Source organism: Uncinocarpus reesii, genomic scaffold (genome assembly GCF_000003515.1).
Source record: "Uncinocarpus reesii 1704 scaffold_1 genomic scaffold, whole genome shotgun sequence".
NCBI lineage: Eukaryota > Fungi > Ascomycota > Eurotiomycetes > Onygenales > Onygenaceae > Uncinocarpus > Uncinocarpus reesii.
The window spans coordinates 393,905-406,176 of NW_003052500.1; the positions used below are offsets into that span (position 1 = coordinate 393,905).

The window sequence follows — 12,272 nt, forward strand, 5'->3', positions numbered from 1 at the left end:
GGAGGACAACCGCCAAAAACCAAACCTCCCACTTGACGAGTGTGAGCCTCATGGTGATCATTGGCACTGTCCCCCTGGTGTACCGGAGCCCACAACCCCTCCATCTCAATCACATCCAACAAACAATCCGCCAGCAGGTGAATGCACACCACATGGTGACCACTGGCACTGTCCACCAGGCGTTCCTGAACCCACAACACCTCCTCCAGAGTCACCATCACCGACAGGAGCGCCGCCAGTTGGTGAATGTGAGCCTCACGGTGACCATTGGCACTGCCCTCCTGGTGTCCCGGAACCAACCACTCCACCTTCGTCACCCCCCACTCCTGGTTCTCCAGCAGGCGAATGCACACCACACGGAGATCACTGGCACTGCCCATCAGGAGTTCCAGAACCAACCACGCCTCCGCCTGCATCTGATCCAGCCCCTGGTTCTCCAGCGGGTGATTGCACACCACATGGAGATCACTGGCACTGCCCGCCGGGAGTACCCGAGCCAACCACTCCTCCGGGGTCACCATCATCGCCAGATGCACCACCTGCTGGCGAGTGTGAGCCCCATGGGGACCACTGGCATTGCCCATCGGGGGTTCCTGAGCCAACAACGCCTCCGGGTTCGTCTCCAACTTCGATCCCACCGCCTGGTTCGCCTCCTATCGAGTTTGACAGCGCCGCGCCGAGAAACGGTCTGTCTGTCGCATTGCAAACGGCAATCCTGGCCAGTCTGGCTGTTGCGTGGAGTATGATGTTGTAATCCCACTTGCTCTTTAATAGTCATTTTTTGAGAAATACTTGTGCGATTGTGGTATTCGCCTATCAGATAATATTATCTTTAAACACAAAATACAATAATCACAGAGAATAGAACAAAACACGCCATCTTCCAAGCTACGTATACCAAATATACTCCAACAATTACTTGGGGGAATCAACTTTAGAATACAAGCACAAGCGAGGAGACAAAGCAGAATCCAGCAAATTTGAAGCAGAAACGTACCCTTGTGGAGATGTAGTGCATATCGGATGAAAAAATTCCCTATATCCAGCACCTTGCAAGAGAACCTTTTCTCAAACCATCCCAATGCTCCCCCGCTGGTGAATAAAAAAGTGAGAAATGCAAGCTACGACTTGCTCGTCCAACGGTTGCCAAGCGATGCTCCGTATATGGTCAGCATGACAACGTGGGGTTATGTTGATGATTGGATGTCGGATTTAGACTCCTCCTGTGCATTCGTCAATGCTGCTGGAGCTTGAGTGGCTTGGTCCGCTGAGACTTCCGGCTCTGGTTTATTAATATTTATCTCGACTGGCGGTTCACTTGGCGCTTTGATTGGGTCCGCCAGCTTTTCAGGAACAGTCTCCACAGACATATCAATAGCTGCCTGTGATGATTCTGAGGGCTTTTCGGCTGGGAGTTCGGGAACAACTTCAGATGGAACAGGAACAAGAGATGCTTCGACAGGCGCTTCAACAGGCGCTTCAACAGGGGCTTCAACAGGTGCTGCTTCAGTAACCTCCTGGACTAACCCTTGGTTCAACGGTTGAGGTCGTTCTTTGTCCGGTTCTGGTTCCGTTACTCCTACTGGGTCATCGTTACCTGACTCTGGTAACGATGGCTCCTCTTCGACCTTTGGTAGTACGGTAACAACATCCGTAGTGGCTGTTACTTCATGAATAGCCGGCGGTGGGGGGTTTGAATCTTGGGATCCTGAAAGTAAGGATGATGGCGGAGAAGCAGGTGCGACAGTCGCAAGCTTATCTTGAGTTCCAATGTGATGTTGGTCTTTTGTAGTGTCGAGCGGTTGAGTTTGGTTGCTTTTCCCGCCATCCCTAGCAAAAAATGACAAGCTGGTCCGCGCGGGCGTTCTATCATTATCAGAAATAGGAGGACTTTGGGCTCGTCCGTGGTCATGCTCTTTTTCTTTGATACCGACTTTGGCCTTGAACTTGCTGAAAAAGCCTTTGCGTTCTTCTTCACCGTTGTCCTTGGAGGCAGGTGGACTAACGATCTGGCTACCGCCCACATCAGATGATTGGGATGGTAGGGTAGATGTCGAGCTACCCTTGTTGACCTGCACGATATCGGGTGATGTGATTTGATTTTGTAAAACTGAACTTGCGAGGGACGAGTTGCTGAAACTGGCGCCGGTGTGAGCCCCGATTGGCGCTGGCGGCGAGATACTTAGTGAAACCGGATCACCAGCTCGTCTAGACGATCGATGAAACCTCCAGCTCGCTTTCCTCATCTATCGTATGCTCTTCACATGTTCCAAATCCGACTGATCGGTGACATAGTTCAAAGACGGCGAAGGTGTTCGCGATAAAGTTGATTTCAATATATTTTCTGTCGCCGTTGAATGAACTGATTTCTCCTCAGTACTGGTCTGGGTCGCCGGTGTGGTCATCGTCATTGTCATACCGCTATTAACATGTGCTCTCGGCGTAGAAACATGTGACTGATCCACATCAGTGTCGGGCTGTCCACGCAACGATGGGGGAGGTGGTGAGCCAATATCGTCCGTGTGATAACTTAGTGACTGTGTGGAACTCTGGGCACTCTCGCTAGCGCTACCGGGTATCCGACGCTTTTTCTTTAGTCTGTTAGGCTGTCGACCATCCTCAGGAGGACCTGGCCAGGCGAAAAGCGAGGTTAACTTGCGTTCTCGATTTGGGGTCCCAGCCGATTTCGGGGTATTGGTATCGGCAACGTTCTGACTGGGTTGTGTGGCGGACTCGGGAGCGGTTATGGGAGGGTTAATATCAATACGCATGTCTGGTTTCGTGTCTTTGGTATCTTTCATGACTTCTATTGATGGCACACGGCTGTTGGAGCGGGAGGTTGGATGCGGGGAGGGAGACGGTGATAATCCGCCAGTCGGAGGGTTCGATGGTTGAGGTGACCGATTGAATGCATTCGGGGAAAGTCCTGGAGGTCGTTTTGAAGGAACAGTATTACTTCGATGAACTCCAAAGCTATTGATGGATTTTGGAGTGGTTGGGCTCCCGACGTTTCCACCAGAATTTTTAGAATTTCTCGAAGACACAGATACGTTTCTTCGCAATGCTTCATACTTGCGAAGGCTATCTGCACCTCCACTGGCGTTGGATGCTGAACGACGTACGCCAGTCTTTGGATGTACACGCTCTTGCATTTCTTTGACGGTTTGCTCATCTGCTGCAGTGCCGGTCATTCCGAAGAGGAAGTTGTCTTGGTTTTCGATAAGAAAGACGAGTACATCTTGACTCAGTCTGTATTCCTGTGGCGACATGTCATGGTTAGGGTGAGAAAGCAAGCCTGGTTGGAATATCGCGGCTAGATTTGTTGCGGTCATCCTATTGAGATCGGATTTGGATGCGAAGACCGTCAGCAAGTCCAGTATATAGAGCAGCAGTTGGCGATTTAACGGAGGCAGCTCTTTAATCAGTTGCTGATATGCCGCTACGGCCTCATCACGACTGAGAATCCCTGTGTTGTTCGGCTCGGCACCCTCCCCGGTCGGTTGACTATAAGGCCGTCCATGTCGCAACGGGTCACGAAATCGGTCATAAAAGTCTAATGGAACGATGGGCTCGGGTAGTTGGTTGAGATATCGGCGTAGGACATTAGCTGCGTCGTGAACAGTGTACCCGTTCCAATCAAGACCCTTCCCGTATCGGTCTGGCGAATTGAAGACCTCTTGTAGATCCTTAATTCGCTTGGCGGAGCCACTCAAACGGAAAATGCCTTCGACATCGGTGGCTATTGCGGTGAGAAAGACATCAGAAATATTCCGTCCGATCGAAAGTCAGTCCTCAACTCACCTTTCTCCTTCAAGAATACTCCACATTTAGCTACTACTATAGGAACATAGCCATACACAAAACTCTTCCCATCCTCACCGGTTAGGGAGATGGCGACGTTGGCATATTTAATGCTAACGTTCAGAGGGATGCCGAAGATACCGGAAGGTGGTGGCACTGCAAACCAAGGTCAGTCAGACTCATTCAAAGACGACTCTCCCTAAACGTGGAGAGCCATGGGGGTCTGCAGTCAACGCCCATCCAACATGCAGCCGGACGATGACAGTAGAAGCTAAAGGTGACAAGAATGTACCTGAATCTTCTTTCTTTGTATTCCGCTTAAATTGTTTCCACCACGATGCTAAATCTCTTTTCGACGGAGGAGAAGGTGCCTCTGAAGGCAGGGATGGTGATGCTGGAGTCACTGCAGGACGTGAAGTCTTTGGCTGCGGGTTCTGCTGGGAGTTCGCCATGGTGCACGGTGATTTTTAGATGGAAACCAAGCCCTAACGAGGGGCGTGTGCACAGGCTGCTGTTTCGGCGTCTCACGAACCCTAATTGTTAAGATGAAAGTGACAGGAAATCAGAGAGGTCCGGACCCTCCGTGCTGAAGCAAAGTAGATGTATGAGCTTGACACAAGAGAAATATGTGAATAAGAGAACAACAGGATTAAACAGGGCTTGAATGGTGGGGATGTGGCCTTGTAGTTCGTGGCACGAGGCAGAAGACACGATGGAAGCCGATTTTGTTTCAGATTCTCAGAAGACAGGCGGATAGAAACTTGATGTCTCTCTTGTCGTTACGTGTATTCGCAGATCCAAGCGCACGGATGATGGGCGCGCATCGGGGGGGACGGGCGGTGCTTGAAGAGAGTGGGAGAGAGGAGAGTCGCGCAGCAAAGCAGCAGGTGATAAAAGATTATGATTAACTAGCGAAAGGTCGAGGTCGAGTTGGATGCCGGAAGTGGTTGAGTTCCAGAACGAACGGCGCGATTAGTCTGGCAATCCACAATGAAGGGTGGAGACTGGGATGAAACAAGAGGAACCAAAGACGAGACCACCAAAGATTAAGCGCGACGAAGATGGCGCATGGTGAAAGAATGAGGCCAGGCGTGTGAGTGAAATGGCGCCACAGCGATGAGCCCGATGCACCAACAGAAGAGAGGGAGAGAGTGAAGTTGAAGATGAAGTTGACCTGGAGGGAATGCGCGAAGGAACAGGAATCCCAGCGGCCGAGTCCTGGCCAATCGACGGCCGCAGTTCTGCTGGACGGCTTGCCCGTTTGGAGAGCGGTAAATCACGTGAACTACAGCCGGAACATCATTGATCCGAAGCAAAAAAGAGAGAATTGGAAGCTGTTGCAGCAAGCAGAAGAAGAGAAGGAAGAAGAGAAGAACAAAAGCAGCGCACCCCCAATCACACACAAATTCACCGGGAAAGGATTATTGGAACAAATTGCAGCCATGGACGGGTAGAAACCCCTTGCCTCCCCCTACAGTCCCCATCGCAGCGGCTAACCATGGCTCCAGACTCACAGCCGCTGAGCAGCAGGAGCTCCAGAATCGCATGGAGAAGAAGCAGATCAAAGAGTTCATGGGGGTAATGCCGTCCACTACCCTTTGAGCCGATGTCTGAGCGATCACAAGAGACCAAGCTGACAGCCCGTGTCCCAACCAAACAGGCATACTCGATGATTGTCCAACGCTGCTTCGAAGACTGCATCACCGACTTCACAACCAAATCCCTCATCTCGCGAGAACAAGGCTGTGTCAACCGGTGCTTCGACAAGTTCATGAAGACCGCCGAGCGAGTCAACCAGCGGTTCCAGGAGCAAGGAAACGCCATGATGCAGACCGGACAGATGCCCGGCAAATAAAGACGTTACGACATTCTCCGATTTCGCGTTTCCTTATTCTACTTGGCCCTTCGAACTGCGTCTCTTCGTTTCCATGGCATTGTTCCGGTCTTTTGATTGGCCTGTGATTTTTTGTGGTTTGGTCGGATTTTGTATCAACGGAAGAACGAGGCTATATCCGGAACGGCATTGTAACTGTACACTATCAACTACCGAATTCTAATGGGTTTAGAGATTTTAGTCTGGCTTCGTTTCTTCGCCAGTGTTGCCTGTGTCAAATGTTTTGCGTTTCTACGAGCAATCGACGTGCTTTTCAGCTCGTGCTGCAGGATCGAAGATCAACCGTTGAGGGCCTCATTCTCCAGCGTAGACCATGTCGATCCGCAGACGAGCACTCTTTCTGTTGCGTGGACTATGATATAACACAGCTAGGTTCATGTCTCCAATTTCAAGAGCAACTAATAAACACGTTTCGAGCCAGTGGACCGTTCTTAGTATGCAATCGCCATTGAACCATTGCCGTTGTATTCCAGTAGAACTATCAATTCCATTGCAAGTAGCGTCCAAGAATATGCGGGGAAGCATCCGCAGTGCGGTCGAGATTTGAATATCAGTCGGAGCCTCCAAATAGCCACTGTTCGCATCGTGATACAAAGCAACTAACGGCCTCCGGTTCCCCTCACCGTGAAGCTCCGACGCAACCCCACCTTTTCGCCGCCCCTCCCCAGCTGTCTCGAAACAGAATAAATATCCTGCGCTCCCACTTTCTCCTCATCTGCCGCTGGTATAAAGCTCTCCTGTCTGGCTTGGCCCATTGAACTCGATTCCTCATTATCCATAACCTCGTCTGTTAAGCAATTATTTAGTTGTTAATCATGGCTGATACCGTTGGAAAGGTGAGTGACCGTCCTTCTACATATACCATCATCAACCAAGCTAGCTGACGTGGTGCATAGACTATTACATGCAAAGTAAGGCTCCTGAAGCTTCCTCCCAGTAACTTGCTATTCATCCAAAGCACATTTATCGGCATCGGGGATCTCCCACGGGAATTCGAGAAGGACATCATCGCTAATTCGAATAGGCTGCTGTAGCTTGGGAGGCTGGGAAGCCATTGACAATCGAGGATATCGAGGTTGCGCCCCCAAAAGCTCACGAGGTTCGAATCCAAATCTATTACACCGGTGTTTGCCATACAGGTACGGATATGTCCGAGATGGGCCGGAATAAAGGAACGTTGCGCTAAGATCTCTCAGACGCATATACACTATCAGGAAAAGATCCCGAAGGTGCCTTCCCGATTGTGCTCGGTCATGAGGGTGCTGGTATCGTGGAATCAGTTGGCGAGGGTGTCACCTCGGTAAAACCAGGCGACCACGTCGTTGCTCTTTAGTACGCACTTCCCGCCATTGCCCATGGAATCAAAAGCTAACATGATACAGCACGCCAGAATGCAGAGAATGTAAATTCTGCAAGTCAGGGAAGACCAACCTCTGCGGTAAAATCAGAGCCACTCAGGGGAAAGGTGTCATGCCAGACGGCACTAGTCGGTTCAAATGCCGGGGACGAGACCTGCTACATTTCATGGGCACATCGACATTCTCCCAGTACACCGTCGTTGCTGACATTTCCGTCGTGGCCGTAACCGACAAAGCCCCTATGGATAGAACATGCCTTTTGGGCTGTGGCATTACCACCGGTTACGGCGCCGCGGTTGTGACCGCCAAGGTCGAAGAAGGCTCCACCGTTGCTGTTTTCGGCGCCGGATGCGTAGGCCTCTCTGTGATCCAAGGAGCTGTGAAAAACAAGGCCGGCAAGATCATCGTGGTGGATGTCAACGACACCAAGGAGTCATGGTCCCGCAAATTTGGCGCTACGGATTTCGTGAACCCTACCAAGCTGGGCAATAAGAGTATTCAGGAACACCTAATCGAGATGACAGATGGTGGATGCGATTACACTTTCGACTGCACTGGCAACGTTGGCGTAATGCGTGCCGCTCTTGAAGCTTGCCACAAGGGTTGGGGTCAAAGCATCGTGATTGGTGTTGCAGCCGCCGGCCAGGAGATCTCCACCAGACGTAAGGAATCATCTTTTCTCTAAAAGCAGGTCCAGCGCTAACAGCTATTACAGCATTCCAACTCGTCACTGGGCGTGTATGGAAGGGATGCGCATTCGGTGGCATCAAAGGCCGTTCACAACTCCCTGATCTCGTCAATGATTACCTCAATGGCGATTTGAAGGTTGATGAATTTATCACCCACCGGGAGCCATTAGCCAACATCAACGCCGCTTTTGAACAAATGAAGGCTGGAGATTGCATTCGATGTGTCGTCGATACAAGAAAATAAACGAACAAATGATCTGATTCTTGGACATTTACGAACCCCTGGGTTTATATCCAACCCTATCTCACAGTTCACACCTTGTAGGTATCTCCTGTTCATGTAGCTCTATCTCCATTTTTAACGGCAAGCAGTACTAGATACGATGTAAAACTACGCGGTCCAATGAAAACGTTATTGGTGTAAATAGATTCTAAACAATCTCCATATCAATCAATTTCGGCTAAAGCTACATAGTGGCCACCTACACTTAGATCATGGCTTGGAATGAGTCAACATCTTTAGAGCGGCGTTTGCATTATGGTCGTATCGACGCTATCAAAGCTCCGGGCGCCATTGTGACTGTATTCCTCATATAAAGTAGTAAAAGTACTGAGATGAAAAGAATCTAAAATCATTATGTTCGCCGAGGATCTAACTAGTTTCCTAGGCGGGGCGGAGCGGGGGTCTTTGGGCATTCCTCGTTATATTTAGGAATATCGCTCTGTCTTGTTTCCACTTGTTGGTTCCCGCCCGGCGAGGGTTGAGCTTGGGGATGCAACAAAAAACATATTCTCTAATTGGCGACGCGCTCCAGCCATCATAGCAGGGACTGCGGGCTCTGAGATTTAACAGGAACATGACTGCCCAGCTATACCTACTCAACGACCGTCTTTCATCGGCTCTGTTTCCCCTCTGAGAACCGACATGCATGTCATCCCGACCCAGGGAGCCGGAGCGATGCTCTCAAGGCACGAGCATACATTGGCAGCAACAGGCCGTATATTAGACATAAATCCCTCACAGGTCGCACAGCCAGCTTATTTGCAGGGTTTATAGTGATGGGCTGTCTGCTTTTGTCTCTTGTGGAGCCCTGAGCTGAAGCTGCTTCTCGCACTGTCAAAGATGACAGGTAACCGGTACTCGGGAAGTTCCGTCGGCGAGTTTTTAATTCATTTTTACACCGCGCAATCATAGCTTCTTGCTGATGATGCCATCGAAGTGAATCAATCAAACTGAAGTTGGTCTTTGCCGCAATCTTTGTTTGTTTCAAGTTAACTACTCAGTCACTTTCTGACCAGGGCGTTAGATGGTCGAGCTATTCAACATTATTTCCTTATCAATTCTGTATATTCTAACTGGCATGCTCGCTCGTTAAAGAATTTTATGCCCTTTTGACAGAAAGTCGCAGCTGAGTTCGCGAGTACCAGTCACCATGCTCACTGAGCTCCAGAACCTCAGCAAACACTTCTCCACCCCGAGCTCCCTAAAGTCTGCTCCCACTTCCTCCAGATGGAATGTCAAGAGCTGGAAGTCCACTTCCTCGACCTCTTATGATCCTCTGTTTACCGAAGAAGCGAGGAAGCCTGAAGATGTCAAGGGATGGCCTACAGAAGCTGCGCCGTTAAAAAAGAGTGGTAGGACATATGCTATAGCCCTGGTTTGTGATGTGCTGGCGGTTGCCGCGACGTTTCCGTTCTTACTACTTGGGATATACGCGGCGCATAAAAGAGGTCAGGTTGTGGGGGATTATGAATGGAAATCCTTGCAAGAGGCAATGAAATTGGTATATATCCACCACCTGTTTACCCAGTAGTGGGTGAACTGGAGCATCACCATTGCTTTCTCGCTAATTCGATGCGGGTGTCTAGGCTGTGACCTTGTTCCCAATTGTCTTCGCCGCAGTCATAGGCCGCATGACACGGGTTGTTGCGACATGGCAAGCTGAACGTGGAATTCCGCTTGGGCAGCTAGAGCAGTTATTTTGGAGTTCCACCGTGTTTGGCACTCTATCAACGCAGATCCTGCTCGGTTCATTCAATAAACTTACAGTCGGGCTACTCTTCCTATGGGCATTATCACCACTGGGGGGTCAATCATCGCTGCGGATCATCTCGACTGTCGTTCGGCCAGAGGTATCGGTTGCCAACGTGACAGCGCTGAACACAGAGAGGTTATCCTTTTTCGAAGCCGGTGCCGATGTCTTGTCAATGGTGCCAACATTGAATGCTTTATACATGACCGCTTTAATGGGGCCACACCACTCCAAGCGCTCTCCGGTTGACCTGTGGGGAAACGTGAAAATTCCACTGATGTCCCATTTGGATTCTGCTTTCAAAGCAAACGCCAGTGGATGGTACCAATTCGACCAGCACGGGGGATTACCGTATTCCTCCCTTATCGGCGTTCCCGTCGTGGGACTTTCGGACACAGGGAATACGACTTTCAACATTGAAACATCGTACTTTGATCTCAATTGTCATAATCTGACGCAGTCGGAAATTGTGCCACTAACGAAGAACGTCACTTTCGGTGAAGATTTAGGACATGGACCCCCGCGCGTAGCACGGTTCCCCAGCTCCTATATCGGCTCGAACGGTAGCGAAGGCTGTTCCGAATCCAACTGCCAGATTTCCTTCTCCATTGGAATAAGCCATTATGTGGAGAATTGGGAGCTTTCCAACCCAGAACGAGACAGAATTTCCAGCGGTCACAGGGAACCAGGAAACGGTCACTTCGTCACCGCCAACGCTTCTCTTCCAGGCGAGACATTCTGGGAAAACAGTAGCTTACTGTGGCATAAAGCGAATCTATGTTGAGTCCGCTATTACCTGCATCGGAGATCCGTCACTCCTCCGCAAACCCCAGTGTGCCGTAACTGCCATGCGGGACAGCCTTCGCCCACACCAGCCGTCCGATATCACCCCATTCTTGTTCGCGGGAACGTTTGTCAGTTTCTCTGCGCGTCTCGCCCAGTCCGCCGGCCAAGGCCATGCGGGATACGCGACAGTCACAGAGCGCTACCTCAACAATACTGAGAATCCACTCCTCGCCGACGCCAGACACATGACTCTCTATGACCAGCCCAAACGAGTTTTCTCGCAGCGCCTCAGCCAAGTTCTGAACACATACTTTCTTCCCAGCCTCCTCCCAGAAGGCATCGTTGACGACCTCTCAGTTACCCTCTCACAAGACTCCACACCCGAAAAGGGCTGGAACTTGAATAATACCCTGTCACGGACGGCGACTGCCATCGTAACCAACCACTCAGCGGAGACCTACGCCGTTTCCGGCGGATGGGTGGCTATTTTCATCTTCTCCTCTCTAGTCATGTTCGGCGCAGCCGTAATGTCCGCAATCTTAGCCCACCGAACGTCAATTCCGGATGTGTTGGGGTACGTGTCAAGTTTCACAAGAGATGCCAAGTACTTTCCGCTGCCGCAGGGAGGTTCTAGGCTGGATGGATTGGCGAGATCTAGGATTTTGAAGAATTGGGTGGTGAGGCTAGGAGATGTCAAAGGCTCAGATGAAGAAATTGGCCATCTGGCATTTGCGGAGGTGAGGGCTGCCGGGAGAGCAAGGAAAGGCCGACTGTATTGGTAATTTTGCATATGGCAGCTGCCAGCTGCAGGAAGGTTGATAATGTCCTCTTGCAGTTTGATACCTAATCGAATCAATAAATATCCCAGCAGCTCATCGATACAGCTTCTTTTTCATTGATACTCACTCAAGGCTACCCAACGTTGACGAACTAACTAGCGGAATAACCTTCCTCCGCAGCCGACCGGAAGATTCTTCACCCGGCACCGCCTTCAACGGCAAAAACACGCGCGAATTCAACTTCATCTCTCGCCAGTTGATACAGCCTCCAATGCAGCAATCCATTTGGACCGGCAAATCCCTCAACAAACCTCAAACGTGTCTAGACACCTTTCTGCCCTCCTCCGACAGTAGCAATCAGCCATTTGCCGGCAAACGAGGATGAATTTAACAGAACCAGGGTCCTTTTGAGGCTCTGGCATGGCGTCAATCTTCCCAAGGAGCTGCAGAAAATGTCCACTTGCATATACACCCTAGCAGACGCTCCGTGGAACCTTGGGGCATTTACTCCTTAGGGTCAAAATGATGGACTTTCCGGCCGAAAAATGGCTCGCCGTTCCATTCTTAGTACGGTCTCCGCATGCGTTTCCGCACTTGCAAGAACGCACCCCTTGTCGTCATTACTTTCTGCAATCTCCCTTCTTAGAAGCTTGATGTATTAAGCAGCCGCTTGCTGATGCAGATTGATTCTTCAGGATCCCAAGAGGTGACATCCCCATTATTTGTGGAAATCCGTGCTGGTCATTGCCAAATCAGACTAGCCTAAGGCAACCCTTAGGGAATTTGCCGAAGGGGCCAATCGATGAACCCTGCAAGTCCATGTGGTTTGTGCAACTTTTACTCCGTATTTTCTGCTGTGATTCTGCGGTTTACCGACCACTAGCTCTATACCAAGCATTGGGGCGTGCTGTTAGGGTTTGCTTTACTAGGGC

General features: G+C 50.4%; 5 protein-coding genes across 5 annotated transcripts; 4 read left to right on the top strand and 1 right to left on the bottom strand.

The window, feature by feature from the left end:
* Window positions 1–1,187: 1,187 nt before the first annotated feature.
* UREG_00295 (uncharacterized protein) lies at window positions 1,188–4,253 on the bottom strand (the record flags this gene model as incomplete). Its single annotated transcript, XM_002540736.1, has 4 exons — window positions 1,188–2,203; window positions 2,420–3,739; window positions 3,802–3,957; window positions 4,094–4,253. 4 exons carry the CDS (start codon window positions 4,251–4,253, stop codon window positions 1,188–1,190), a joined length of 2,652 nt encoding a protein of 883 aa, XP_002540782.1.
* A 711-nt stretch (window positions 4,254–4,964) lies between these two features.
* On the top strand, window positions 4,965–5,403 carry UREG_00296 (mitochondrial import inner membrane translocase subunit TIM9; the record flags this gene model as incomplete). Its single annotated transcript, XM_002540737.1, has 2 exons — window positions 4,965–5,251; window positions 5,310–5,403. 2 exons carry the CDS (start codon window positions 4,965–4,967, stop codon window positions 5,401–5,403), a joined length of 381 nt encoding a protein of 126 aa, XP_002540783.1.
* Window positions 5,404–6,510: 1,107 nt separating this feature from the next.
* UREG_00297 (S-(hydroxymethyl)glutathione dehydrogenase/class III alcohol dehydrogenase) lies at window positions 6,511–7,986 on the top strand (the record flags this gene model as incomplete). The annotated part of the gene is made up of 5 exons (XM_002540738.1): window positions 6,511–6,531; window positions 6,720–6,834; window positions 6,892–7,027; window positions 7,078–7,715; window positions 7,769–7,986. The coding sequence occupies 5 exons, from the start codon at window positions 6,511–6,513 to the stop codon at window positions 7,984–7,986; spliced, it is 1,128 nt and encodes a 375-aa protein (XP_002540784.1).
* A 1,189-nt stretch (window positions 7,987–9,175) lies between these two features.
* On the top strand, window positions 9,176–9,688 carry UREG_00298 (uncharacterized protein; the record flags this gene model as incomplete). The annotated part of the gene is made up of 2 exons (XM_002540739.1): window positions 9,176–9,377; window positions 9,612–9,688. 2 exons carry the CDS (start codon window positions 9,176–9,178, stop codon window positions 9,686–9,688), a joined length of 279 nt encoding a protein of 92 aa, XP_002540785.1.
* Window positions 9,689–10,398: 710 nt separating this feature from the next.
* Window positions 10,399–11,343, top strand: UREG_00299 (uncharacterized protein; the record flags this gene model as incomplete). The annotated part of the gene is made up of 1 exon (XM_002540740.1): window positions 10,399–11,343. One exon carries the CDS (start codon window positions 10,399–10,401, stop codon window positions 11,341–11,343), a length of 945 nt encoding a protein of 314 aa, XP_002540786.1.
* Window positions 11,344–12,272: the final 929 nt, after the last annotated feature.